Source organism: Macrobrachium nipponense, chromosome 28 (genome assembly GCF_015104395.2).
Source record: "Macrobrachium nipponense isolate FS-2020 chromosome 28, ASM1510439v2, whole genome shotgun sequence".
NCBI classification, from domain to species: domain Eukaryota; kingdom Metazoa; phylum Arthropoda; class Malacostraca; order Decapoda; family Palaemonidae; genus Macrobrachium; species Macrobrachium nipponense.
The window spans coordinates 18,544,840-18,558,447 of record NC_087217.1 but is presented as its reverse complement, the minus strand read 5'-3'; the positions used below and the strand labels follow the sequence as shown (position 1 = coordinate 18,558,447).

The 13,608-nt window shown below is 40.1% G+C and overlaps 1 protein-coding gene across 1 annotated transcript in view; it reads right to left on the bottom strand.

Moving 5' to 3' along the window:
• The window catches only part of LOC135201918 (uncharacterized), a 32,125-nt gene that overhangs the window by 1,755 nt on the left and 16,762 nt on the right, over positions 1-13,608 (bottom strand). Inside the window, exon 3 of the mRNA XM_064231215.1 lies at positions 311-397. Coding sequence (XP_064087285.1) covers positions 311-397 — 87 coding nt within the window. The remainder of the gene's footprint in view (positions 1-310; positions 398-13,608) is intronic.

The following is a 13,608-nucleotide window of genomic DNA, read 5'->3' as shown; positions in this document are numbered from 1 at the left end:
GCACTATTCGAGTTCCCACAAGGTTGCCTCCTTGATCTATTACAAGTTAATACAGCAGCAAATTTCTATTCTAAACAAACATGGTCTGTCAGATTCGTAACGGATTAGTATCCGACTATTATTCCTATCAAAGAAGAAATCATTTGAACTTTTCAGACATATTGAAGATATTCCTTATATAACAAACCTTTGGAGATTCGTGCCCCTTCACATATGGGCAAGGCTATACACCACTGCAACCAGGAGTCTGAAGGTTTCATTGATGTAGCAAGGTGTGGCTAATGGACAAAAAAGGTGGCGAATTTCTTACCGCTGTGTTGGATGGACATGGTAGCAAAACAGTCCGACTTGGCTGCATCTAGGATGGTTTTGTCAACTCCGTGAAGAGCCGTGATGCCTGAAAGAGTTTGTGGTAAAAATCAAGTTGTTCACTTGTTTATGGCATTATTTCACTAGCCTAACATCAAGGGAAAAATGTTAGTTGCATATTTTGTAAGGCCAAAAATTATGCTGAGGTTATCCTTGAAAATAGAACACTGCATTTTCAACTTGCTATGGCTGTGGCAATGTACACGCGAATTAGCATACTATATTTGAAGATTTTCATCCAAAACACCGTACCATTCTTAATCAACAGAACATTGAACGCCAGACCCCAAATTATTTCCCCACTGCAAAGTTCAAAAACTATATGTGTGTGTTTTGACCAAATAACCAACAAACTTTTCACAGAAAACTAACCTAGTACTATATCTAAAAAGAAAATTGTGTAAGCCACATGACTCCGAAGTGCTCGAGTCTCTTAATTGATAAAGTGCTAAAGTGTGTTTGTGGATAATCAAACCTCTTGATTAAACTTGTGTACATGGAAATTTCAGAATTCTAATCATTCAGTTTTATACGAGATAATCAAAGCTTCACACATGGAATAAAAAAGTTGATCGTTAATTTATCTTAATTGACATAACTTACCTAGTCTAGCCACGCTTTGGGTAATTTTTTTTCCATAAGAATCTTTTTCAATGTGACTTATTTACAAATTGATTTATATGCTAGGTGTAACTTAATGCAACCACAATAATGTAGAAGAAAGACCAAAATGAAAAGAAAAAAAATCCATCCAAGTGTTACTGAACGAATACCAAACGTTTGTCAGTGGTTCATAAAAAATATTACGACTACAGTCAAAAAATTTCCGAGTATTCTAATCCTCTATCCATACTTCTCCTGTGGTATAATTGTATACTGTTCTGATGCTGATTTGGTATAGCATTAGTACATATGTGGGGATTTTTTTTTTTTTTGCATTGTAGTCTATTCTATGCAGGCCTATTAGTTTAATAAAAGGCCTTTTAAAAGCCTGGTACTAGGCTGTGAATGCTTCAGTACGTTAACTGCTTTATGCAAACTTTCTAGCAATTTCTACCACCTACATGCAAACTTGCCAGCTAAGTTTCACTATCTATATGCAAACTGCCTAGCAAAGTTTATTGCCCTTTAGCTAAACGCCATTGATTTGTGACAGACTAACTACGTAACTAGCACTAGTTATTCTATGTCCAATAAAATATTAAAAGTATCCTTTTATTTATAAAAGCCCAGCATCTGAGTTTATGAAGTAATATCTATATTTTCACCAAGTCTGTGCAGGTATTTTTCATCCTAGAAATTATTGTTCTCAAATGTCTTGGAACCTTACATGGAATTCTTGGATAAACTAGCTGACTCAACTTTGATTGACTTAAAATTTAAAATCCTGTAAGCCCTACTTGCGTGACCAGTAGAGGGGAAAAATCCCATATGAAGAGAGACTAGATTTCCAAAGCACAAGTGTTATCACGACTTGCCAAACCCCACTAACCTGATAACTAGTATAATGCGTTAGAAATATACAACTAATATCTCAACTATTATTACTTAGGTTCTTTCCCCATAAAAATAAAATCTGACCAAATTCAACCTTTTAGCTGTAAACGAACCATCAGACGAATCCAGGTAAAGTCACAGAAAAAGAGAGGGTGAAAAAAAGGTCAAATTAATCTTTCCCAGATAGTAACCCCTCTCCCCCCCGGGGTCTGATTACGGTATATAGCCACCTTTGCGGCATGCTTAGTGCAAGCGCGTTGGGAATTACTACGGTAAAAACAAACAAAAAGACGGTAGATTAATGTGACTTTTTTCCTAGCCAAAGTTGTGACTTTTACTATGACCTTTTCTGTTACTTTTCTTCCCCGTGACTTTATTACCGGCCACCCATCAGTCTATTTTAGATTCTGATAAATGATAACTTGTCTAGTACCAAATCCTGTACTGTCAATATTGTAAACTTCGTTTGGAATAGTGTTCGTTCAATTGTTGGATGTAATCATTATGAAACTTAATGGAATTTATTCCATTCTCATTCATGTCAGATCACAATCGCCTTCAAATAAGGCTTATTGTATACTTATTTTTTACTGGAATCACAGTCAAGCTTTCCTTGATATGAGTAAAAAATTACTAAAATATTTTTTTAAAATCTCTGCTTGTTAGCCTGTAATACAGAACTGAAAAGCCTAGTACAGTATTTTCGGAGTTTAGCTAAATAAGTGACCAACGAGGTTAAAAAGCCCGGTGGGGGTTAACGTAAAAACACGAATAAGACTAAATATATATAAAAAATAATGACCCCCCAAGAAATATTAGTCATAGATAACGACCCCGAAAACCCCTTTAATCAACTAACGGAAATTTCTTGCCCAACTTGAAAAGTGTTATAAGTAACTTGAGTATTTCAATTTGGGAAAAGACTAAACCTCCAATACCATTACAAAATTTATTTAGCTATTATTCCCATAGGGGTGATATCAAAGTCTTGAAACATCCGTAATTATATATTATTGAATATTCCTGTTTAGCAAAGCTTATTAGAAAATACCAAGGCAAAATTCTATATTAGTATTCTTAGGTCCTCAATGAATTCGCAAGCTACTGTCTTAAAATTTGTTACAAATAGCAGTTGACGTTCTAAACTGACAATCTGTTTCTTATTAATACTTTAATTACTGTAGTTCCTGAAGAATCTTACCCTTCATCCTAGAACAAAACACCCCAACATTAATTAAATTTCCTATTGTCTTGAAAAACTTGGGTAGTACTAGTTGCTTCCCAACGAGAGCCCGAGTCCTTTGCAAACAGCATAATTCAGAAGGTAACATGGCTTCAACGTGCCTAAAGTCCTCCAGTAATTTAAAATTGACCATGTCTGTGTACAGGACTCAAGATGTTCCCCAATGCTGAAGTTTTCTTTGTCTTCAGAGCAGTTAATTCACCTCAGGGGCCTTGGAGGTATATAGCAGACGGAAGAACGCAGTTTATCCGGGGATTTTGTATGATTTAAGAACCTTTGAATTGTCCGAATCCTGTATGTGTAAAGGCTGGTAAATTTATTTGGAATCATAAACGGTACATGCAGCAATTTTTATTGCAGTGTAGTCAAGATCAGTTAAAAAAAAAAACAGCATTCAGAAATTTTACCTTATAATCATAGACAAATTGCCCGATGAACCGCATTCTTGCGTGCAGTACAAACTCACCTGGGGGTGATTGTCGAGTCCTCTACGTTGGAATTAGCCCTAATAATCTTAGCTCGAGAGCCGAGAAGAATACACACATTTCGCCTCCAGCAGGAGCTTTGCTGCCCATGCCCATGTAATTTGGAATCAGAAACTTCTGCATTTTTTTTTTACTTTTCAATAGTATATTCCTTATATAACAAAGCTTTTTGTATTCATGTCCCTATAACATATGGACACGACTATACGTACACACCACTGCAACCAGCAAGTCAGAGGGTTTCATTGATGTAGCATGTGTCATCACTAAGTAAATTTACAAAATGGTTGCCTTTACATGAAGATTAATTAACCTTCCTACTTCTGTGTGCCATTCTCTTTAAACACGTGAAGGTATGAAAAGATTAAATTAACGAATAATCAGTTTTTATTGCAAAAACACTTTGTAGTAAAATAAATTCTTGGGAATGTTCTAACTAAATTTAAATTTGCTTGCTCATTCCAGGAATGTTAAAGAAACTAAAAGACCTCCAGTTTGATAAGGATGTTGCAGCTGAATGTCACGAGATACTTCAAACACTCCAGTTTGCTACTGTGGCTGCCAATATGAACGTTCAAGATATTTCAGACATCCAGCTCGAGGTATGGTGGTTGCAGCTGAATGTCCAGAGATACTTAAAACATTTTAGCTTGCTATGGTCGCTGCTGATAATGTTCAAGATACTTCAGACCTCCAGTTAAGCTCAATGTCACGAGATGCTTCAAACACTCTAGTTTGCTATGGTGGCTGCTGATGGATGTTCGAGATAATTCAGACCTCCAGTTCGCTATATGGTGGTTGCAGCTGAATGTCCCGAGATGCTTCAAGTATCTAGATTGCTTTGGTGGCAGCTGATGAATGTTCAAGATACAGCAGACCTCGAGTTTGCTATACAATTGTTGCAGCTGAATGTCACGCGATACTTCAGACATCTAGTTTGCTATGACGTTTGTCATATCCATGGCATTTTGTGTTAGCTGGTTTAATTTTGGTTAAGGTTAGTTTCTTACATTAATGGAGAAGCGAAGACATTTCAAATTATCAGCTTTTAATTTTCAAAGCAATCCTGTTTGCAGTGAATTTTTTTTCCTAACTGGCGCTTTTTTTTTCTTTTCTTTTTTTAGGTGACAGGGGCACCACCTCTGCTCATTTATTTTACTGCATTTTTCACCTTAAATTCATATACATTGAGCAAAGTATTTTTATAATACGAAAATTTAGGCTTAGTTATGTGAAATATGATTTTGATTTTAAAAATTAATCATCCATTAGTAACTAAAGTACCAAAAAATGGGGTTTTTCATGCAAGTCTTCAAATAGTGCAACTGTCCCCAGTTCACAAGCTTTATAAACTCGACGTTACGCCGCGTTTGATGTTGAAATCCTTTGACTCAGTCACGTAATTCAGTTCGGAAATGCTAATTTTTTTTATATTTCTAAATTTTATAAATCAGCCAAGAACTATCTTCCTCTTTAACCAAATTGACCTGCGTCAGATAGTAAATATTCCTGCAGAATTTCCCCCTCATGAGTTACTTACATGTTCATTATAGGATTTCGGTAATTTTATGAACATTCAGAATTACGTGAATGTTAGTTTTAACATCAGTATCCTGATTTTGTAGCCGAGTTGGTGTCAAATAAGTGGAAACTAATTTCTCGTGAAATGCCCCTCTTCTGTTTAGAGGTGGTTCTTCCTGCTTCTCTCGTCCAGAGGCAACTTTCCCGCTTTTGTTCGGGTCCAAACTTTCACGCTTCTCTCGTCCAGATGAAAACTTTCACGAAATCTTTTGTCAGTTTCCCCTCTTTGCTCTCTTGTTCAGGTGCAAACTTTCCCGTTCTCTTGTTCAGGTGCAACTCTTTTCCCCTTCTCTTGTTCAGTGCAAATTTCTTTTGCCCGCTCTTTTCGGTTTTTTCAGGTCAAACTTTCCCGCTTCTCTTGTTCAGGTGCAAACTTTCCCGCTTCTCTTGTTCCCAGGTGCAAACTTTTCCCGCTTCCTTTTGGTCAGGTTTTTTTTTTTTTTTTTTTTCAAACTTTTCCCGCTTCTCGTTTTTCAGGGTGCAAACTTTTCCCGCTTCTCTTGTTTCAGGTGAAAACTTTCCCGCTTCTCTTGTTCAGGTGCAAACTTTCACGCTTCTTTGTTCAGGTGCAAACTTTCCCGCTTCTCTTGTTCAGGTGCAAACTTTCCCGCTTCTCTTGTTCAGGTGCAAACTTTCCCGCTTCTCTTGTTCAGGTGCAAACTTTCCCGCTTCTCTTGTTCAGGTGCAAACTTTCCCGCTTTCTCTTGTTCAGTGCAAACTTTTTCACGCTTCTCTTGTTCAGGTGCAAACTTTCCCGCTTCTCTTGTTCAGGTGCAAACTTTCCCGCTTCTTTTGGTCAGGTCAAACTTTCCCGCTGTTCTTGTTCAGGTGCAAACTTTCCCGCTTCTCTTGTTCAGGTGCAAACTTTCCCGCTTCTCTTGTCAGGTGCAAACTTTCCGCTTTCTCTTGTTCAGTGCGAAACTTTTCCCGCTTCTTTTGGTCAGGTCAAAACTTTCCCGTTCTCTTGTTTCAGGTGCAAACTTTCCCGCTTCTCTTGTTCAGGTGCAAACTTTCCCGCTTCTCTTGTTCAGGTGCAAACTTTCCCGCTTCTTTTGGTCAGGTCAAACTTTCCCGCTGTTCTTGTTCAGGTGCAAACTTTCCCACTTCTTTTGGTCAGGTGCAAACTTGCTTTCCCGCGTTTCTTTGTTTCAGGTGCAAACTTTCCCCGGCTGTTCTTGTTCCAGGTGCAAACTTTACCATCTTTCTTTTTGTTGCCAGGTGCAAACTTTACCACTTCTGTTGTTCAGATGAAAACTTTTAACACTTTTGGTCAGGTGCAAACTTTACCACTTTTGTTCAGGTGAAAACTTTAACGCTTTTGTTCAGGTGCAAACTTTACCACTTCTTTTGTTCAGATGAAAACTGTTAACACTTTTGGTCAGGTGCAAACTTTACCACTTTTGTCAGGTGAAAACTTTAACGCTTTTGTTGCAGGTGCAAACTTTACCACTTCTTTTGTTCAGATGAAAACTGTTAACACTTTTGGTCAGGTGCAAACTTTATCACTTTTGTTCAGGTGAAACTTTCACGTTTCTTTTGTTCAGGAGAAACTTTCACGCTTCTGTCCAGACCCAGTCTTTTACGCTTCCCAGATGCAGTCTTCTATGCTTCTGTATTCAAAAGCATACTTGTCATTTTCAGAAGCAGATTTTTTTTCCACGCTGCTTAATTCTTGATGGGCTTGCGCTGGCCTAAAACTGTAGGATAATTTGTGAACTTAAAGCAGTTATAAAAATAATCTAGAAATAAATACACGAAGCTCTTCATACCTCAACTATTCTCAACTGGTTATGCATGTTATTCTGTGTGTAATTTCATATTTTTGATGAAAACCCTCGTCAAAACTCTCTCTCTCTCTCTCTCTTCTCTCTCTCTCTCTCTCTCTATCTCTCTCTCTCGTCATCTCTCTCTCTCTCTCTCTCTCTCTCTCTCTCTCTCTCTCTCTCTCAATTTCGCTGGCACCCCATAACCTATTTGGTTATCAAAATATGAAATATGATTTTCGAGGCAACAGTTCAGTGTTTTTAGTTGCCGCTGACTTCATTAGCAAAACCTTATTGTTCCTGTTTAAGGACAGTGAATCTTGAAATTCATTTGAATAGGTTGCTTGCCTAAATTTTTCATTTTATTATTAGTCGTCTTTTAATCTGCTGCATTATCCTTGCTTGCGTCACCAATAGGCTTTTGTAATTCATAAATTTGAAAGCATTCAAATTACTATTTGCAGTAACACAACTGCATTAAAATAATTCAACACAAATGAGCTTAGTGCTTAAGAATACTAATTTAAGTCCAATAATCAACAGGAACTCTCTGGGTCAGCACTCCAGTATTAAATATAGCAAGTGATTCACTACCAAAGCAAAAACAATCAGATGTTATCCTCGAAAAAAGATTTTCCACAGATGAAGGAGTAACTTAGAAATGTAAGCTGATTACTGGTTGTTTATATTGGGAGTGTCCCCAAACTTTGTGTTTTCTCGACTTTGATTTTATTTGCCATTGCAGAAGAATTAGCTCAATTTTAACGATTTTAAAGGAAGATTAGCTAACGTATTACTCGTGGTGTTTTTGTTACTATGATGCATTGTAGTGGCGAGAAACTGGTGCACCATTTTAATTTATTTTGGCTGTGGCTAATTTTGCGGAGAAACAGTGGATAAGGTTCAGACGTTTCCCGCTTCTGACGTCACATCGAACAAAGTTCGTCGGGCAAAGCTCACCGTGTGGACGGGCCTTTTAAGGTTACATACCCTTGGAAGGTGGGACAGAAGGTGCTTATAGCCTAGATAGAAAAAAAATAAAATCAGCTTCCATGATTTGCTTCAGACAGTAGAAGTTAAGATAGGAAAGCTTATCTATGAGAAACTGCTACTTTCTAGGAATTTTCGCTTGAATGTGAAACCGGTCATTTATATAAGCGGATTTCAATCTAGTTAATATTTGAACTCCATTTTCACTCGAGGATATACTGATGCAAGTTAGGAATACAATTCTTATCAAACCCTTCCGAGGGTCAAAAATGTATATAGTAACTGATTGAATTGTCAACTTTTTAGCCTTGGAGGACAGTAACCCAGATTGTCGTTAATGATTCTATAGTTTAAAATCAGTTTGTACCAATTTAATGATCAGACATTTTGTCGGGATTTTCTTCGACTTTTATTATTATTTTTTTTTTTTTTTTTTTTTTTTATGATTCGTGCCCGGATGTTCTGGGCCGATGACAAGGCCTTGAGGAGGCGCGCACTCTAAAACTCGTAGGGTGAGATACAATAAAATTTGGTCAACAAAACAGTTTTATTACGAAAAAATAAACATTTAAATACATTACAGTACACCGAAACTAAAGTTCCTAGCAGAATTCCACAGTACACGCAGTTTCTTACTGCACTCACCAATTTAATTCAAGTAACTTGAAAATTCTCATGGACTTTTTATGTGGTAGCACATAGGGTCTTTGATGTCACGTGCTTGTAAAGCACTAATTCTACAACTGGACGAAAAATCTGCACAATACGAGACCCATTGACTCAGTATCACAAACAAATAACATTCTTGCACTGGCAGCTTTCGTTTGCTGCATAAATCGAGTCCCTCATCGCCGGGATGGCACATATACACGTGGATAAAGTTAACTTACTGTTACGACGGAATTCGACCTAGCATGGCGATGGCTGGGAGTCGGAGAATTGAGAGACACACAAATTTCACGGTACTTACACGGTTCAGGTTCTGGGCAGGAATGAAGCGTCGCTTCGCCCTTCTTCAAAAGAAACTTACGCTTTCCCGCGTGAACTACAGAATCCTTGTAATTCAGGCGGGAATCATCGTTTATTTCGACATTACGGATATCACTAAATCTATTTTACTCTTGAATGTGAAATATGACAGTTACGTTATCATTTAAGATCAAGGAATTGACTTAAAGTTCTGGCTGAAGGCCGTAATCTGCAAATTCTTGAATGGCTACGGAGTCCTTGGCTCCAAATCTCTACATAGATAATTTATCTCGTACTCGTGATTAGCAAAATTATATTTATTAATTGAAAAATTCATAACGTCTTCTTTACTATAAGACGCGCTCCTTCCCCGCCATGCATTTAGGAATTGCGTCTTAAACTGTCGTGTATTGGACAGCTTTCTGTTCAATGAATCGCCCGCGAGATCCCTCAGTCTTGCCCCAATTTAACGCAACACTTGTGAAGTTAAATGGCGGGGATTTCGAATGATCAGTTCGAAATTCACGACATACTCCACACCCGAAGTATGGGGTGTTGAAATGTTGGACAATTCAGGAAAGACTGAGCTCGGGGGGGGGAGTAACCACTCCTACACTACTCAGTCAGGCTCGCTGCGTAGCGCTCCACAGCGACTCTTACAGAGTACACAAAAAAACATGACATGTCAAAGAAATTATACATCAACATTACACCCGGGGTAATCAATGTCATATACAAATAAAACATCAATGGCAGATATATACATAAATGTACCCATACACATAAGGTAGACATGAATCAGCACAGAAACTTAATAGGCAATGGGCCTGCAATAAGATGAAAAGCATAAATGTAAATTTACGATCAAGGAAACATGAATATACTCTCATAAGGTATTCTGCCTTCACTCAATCAATGGCATGAAAAAGGAAACAGTCATGTATGTACAACTTTGTATGCAACAAGCATAGACTTTAGGCACTCGCCTCAAAATGCAATACAGCATGCAAGAGAAACTTCTATATTAAGCTCTTCATCTTCAATAATCTTCATGCAACACGCATGTTATTCTAGGCTACTCGCCTTCGATAATCAACAAGCATTAATCGGATAGACAGGCCACTTGCCTTTAAGGAAACAGATTACCACTGATTTAGAATGTACTCTTTCACGGGACACATGCCCTCAAAACGCTTTCACTTCTCTACAACTACTCATATACATTTTTCGTAATTTACTTTGAGGGTGGGGGCTACCTCTGCACAATGCTCGACTTGTTTGCACAAGAGGGGGCTCCCACTTCCTTACGCTAACCCGACGCACCTTTCCCATTCCTATGAGGATTCAACTCACCTACACTTACTTGGGTCCACCCTCCCTGCCTACCAGAATAAGGGACCTTCCTGTTTTCTTTCACTGTTTCTAGCTATAACTTATAAATATTCGCTTTCCATTAAGCGCTTCATCAACTCGCGCTGCTTAGCAGCAGCCTTTCTCAAAGGGCGTGCAGAACGTCTTGGTCTGCCTAACTGAACGTCAACGTCACTACCACTCAATACCTCAGTATCATTCACTTCAGCACTCTCACTTACCGTATTGGTATCGCTCGATTCGTTACCAATATCGTCAGCGTCTTTGTCACTCAAGATCTTGGTGGCTGGTTGTTCGGATGTTGCAGCCAGTGCCATCCCTTGGTCGTCCCCAGACGTCACAACATTTCCTGGAACACCTACTGCTGGGCTGTACGCTCCCTCGTCTCGGAACTCTTCATTGCTGTCATCGTCACACACCATCACGCCGTTCGTCTCCAACGCCATCATCGTCATCTGAGGGGGCAAGTTCCAGGGGAAGGAACCAAAGGGGCTGACAGCACGCAGGGGACTCAACATCTTCGAACAATACCTTGGCCGAGCGCAACAAAGCATCGTCGTCCGGGTATGTCTCCATGATGCGTCCAAGGGGCCACGTTGCCCGCTTTTGATTTTCTTTGCTTTACAAACACGATGTCTCCGGGGTGCAGCTTGGTGGGTTCCCCAGACGACAATTGTGTCGGGCTCTTAGGGCACTCCAGGTACTCCTTCCTCCACCTCTCTCGGAAGGCTTTCAAAGTGTTTGTTAGTTTACGATATCGATCTCGTAGCCTCCGGGAGGTGAAGGTAGCATTAAGGTCATCTGGCAAAACAGGTGCCATTAAGTTAATTAAGTGACCTCACACTAAATGAGAGGGGGTAAGGACCTCGTCCTCGCACTTGTCACCGCTATACATCAACGGGCCTATTATTCACTACCGCCTCCGCCTCTTTCACTAGAGTGTTAATACGTGGGCCGCCTCCGGGAGATACTTTTTTCTCCCGAGGGCTATCTGAAGAGCACGTTTTGTGACACCAATCAGACGCTCGAAAAAACCGCCTTTCCACAGCGCACGGGGTGTTTGAAATCGCCATTCTACGCCAGTCCTCCTCAGGAACTGCTGGACTTCATCCTCTTCATAAAGTCCCTGAAGGAGGTTGCTGGCCATCTTGAACGTTTGGTGGTTATCAGAAGTGATTATGGTCAGGGCTCCATGCGTAGCACTGAATCTTCGAAGTAGCAGAACAAATTCCTCCGCATCCAAGGAGGGGCTGAAATCTAAATACACGGCCCTGGTGGCCATGCATGTCACGAGGAGGATATAGCCTGGTCGCGTTTCGGTTTGTATGGCTGTGGTGTGGCCACGCCGACTGCGGCAAATGGTTTCTGCAAGGTGATCCTTTCCTTCGGCAGGGGGGGTGGTGGTGGTTGTCTCATCAGCGGTTGGAATGCTAGCAAGCATTCTGGACACTTCCGTACAACTTGCTTAGCAATTGACCTCAGGCCCGGCGTCCCATTTCTGTCGAAAAATCGCCATTAGCGTATTGACATTACAATGGAGGTGCAAACAATGCAAATAACTTTAAGTATGCTCTGACTAAGTGTCTCTTAGCGGTAAAAAGAATTAAATGATTCATCTCTTCAATTTGGGACACTCGTCCCCTAGTGCAAATCAATTTGTCTACTATTATTAGACTTAATTGCCTCACAAAATTCAATATCTCACGAGAGGGTCTGACCTCACCCTCCAAATATGCATACACAGTAGGTAAATAGAATTTTTGTTCTAATAAGACAAGAACTCGAAAAGGATCCCTTTTCACTTTTGCAAACTATAACACTAATTCTGGTTTACTCTAATCAAAATTCGGAACTCAACCTCCCTGAGTAGTAGTCCCCATATCCCTCCTGGGAAATAGACCTTGTTTCTTCCCTCAGTTCCTGCACCGCCGCTACCACCACGGTTCTGATATTTGTTAGATCTTCCTCTTTGAAGGGAACAGGCTCTCCTGGGATTCCCAAGAACTCTGGACCCTGGCGCCAAAGGGGATTCTGCTGCAATTGCTGGATTGTTGCGCCCCTAGACAAGACATCAGCAGGATTCTGTTTGCTGGGCACATACTTCAATCTGAAATCACAAATCTTGCGGAGAAAAACAACTTCTGCCACACGGTTAGATATAAAGATATTTTTGTTGTCCTTGGCATCCGGGATGCCACCCATGCTAATGCAACTTGCTATCTGACCAGATACTAATCTCTTGCGGCTCTATTAGCCCTTTAATCGTTTTCGCTAGCCTAAAACCTAGCAGCAAAGCTAAAAGTTCTAATTTAGGGATGGTGATTTTGAGCATCCCTTTCAGAGTGATTCTCATTTTGCTGGCGAGTAATCTTACGTTACTTTCTTTATCTCTGACATACGCTACAGCACCGTATGCCCTACTACTGGCATCGGTGAATATGTGGAGTTCGGATCTTCTGACTCCTGCTGCTCTCGGAAATGTTAACTCACAGACTGATTTCAACTCTACTAGCAGTTCTCGCGCTTCTTTAGCCTTTTCCTTACATAACACGTCATCCCATCCAATCTCTTGTTCCCAAAGTTGTTGGAGAAACAGTTTTCCCCTAACAAATAAAGGACTGACTAGACCTAGCGGATCGTAAATTGATACTAGCAAAGATAGTACCCTACGCTTCGTAGGTACCCATCCCTCCCCCAATTCACGAATCCTCTCACTCTCTTTCACACACAGACGGTCGACGTCTCCAGCCCATCTCAGCCCGAGCCCGCTCACATTCACAGGTTCTTTCCAGCTCTCTCTCGCTATCGAAGGCTATACTGTTTGTTGCCCACCCTTCTAACAGCATTCTGGCCCTATCCAAAATTGCGTGGGACAGATTCTTGTTCCTTTTTCATCTCATCCAAACTTTCAAAGGTACTGACATAGTTATCAACATAAAAGGACTTGCTTAATTCAGGTCTTCCTTCTAACTTAAATTGATGACTCAACACTTGTTGTAACAAAAAGGGACTAGCCGTGATGCCGAACACCACGACTCTGAAAGCGAAGGTCAGCGCTCGACCTGCTACCTCTCGCCACAGGAATCTTTTATATTTGGCATCACGGGGATCTAATAGTACTCTATGAAATGCTTTGCTTATGTCTGCAAGCATGGCGTATTTACTCATTCGAAACTTTAGAAGCAAATTATAGGCCAACTCTACTAAATTAGGCCCAGGTAACAGGCATTCATTTAAGGATTTATTATTCTTAGCTTTGGATGAGGCGTTGAATACGATTCTAAGGGGGGGTCGTGCGGCTATCCTTTTTAATGCCGAAATGCGGCATGTAGTATCCTTC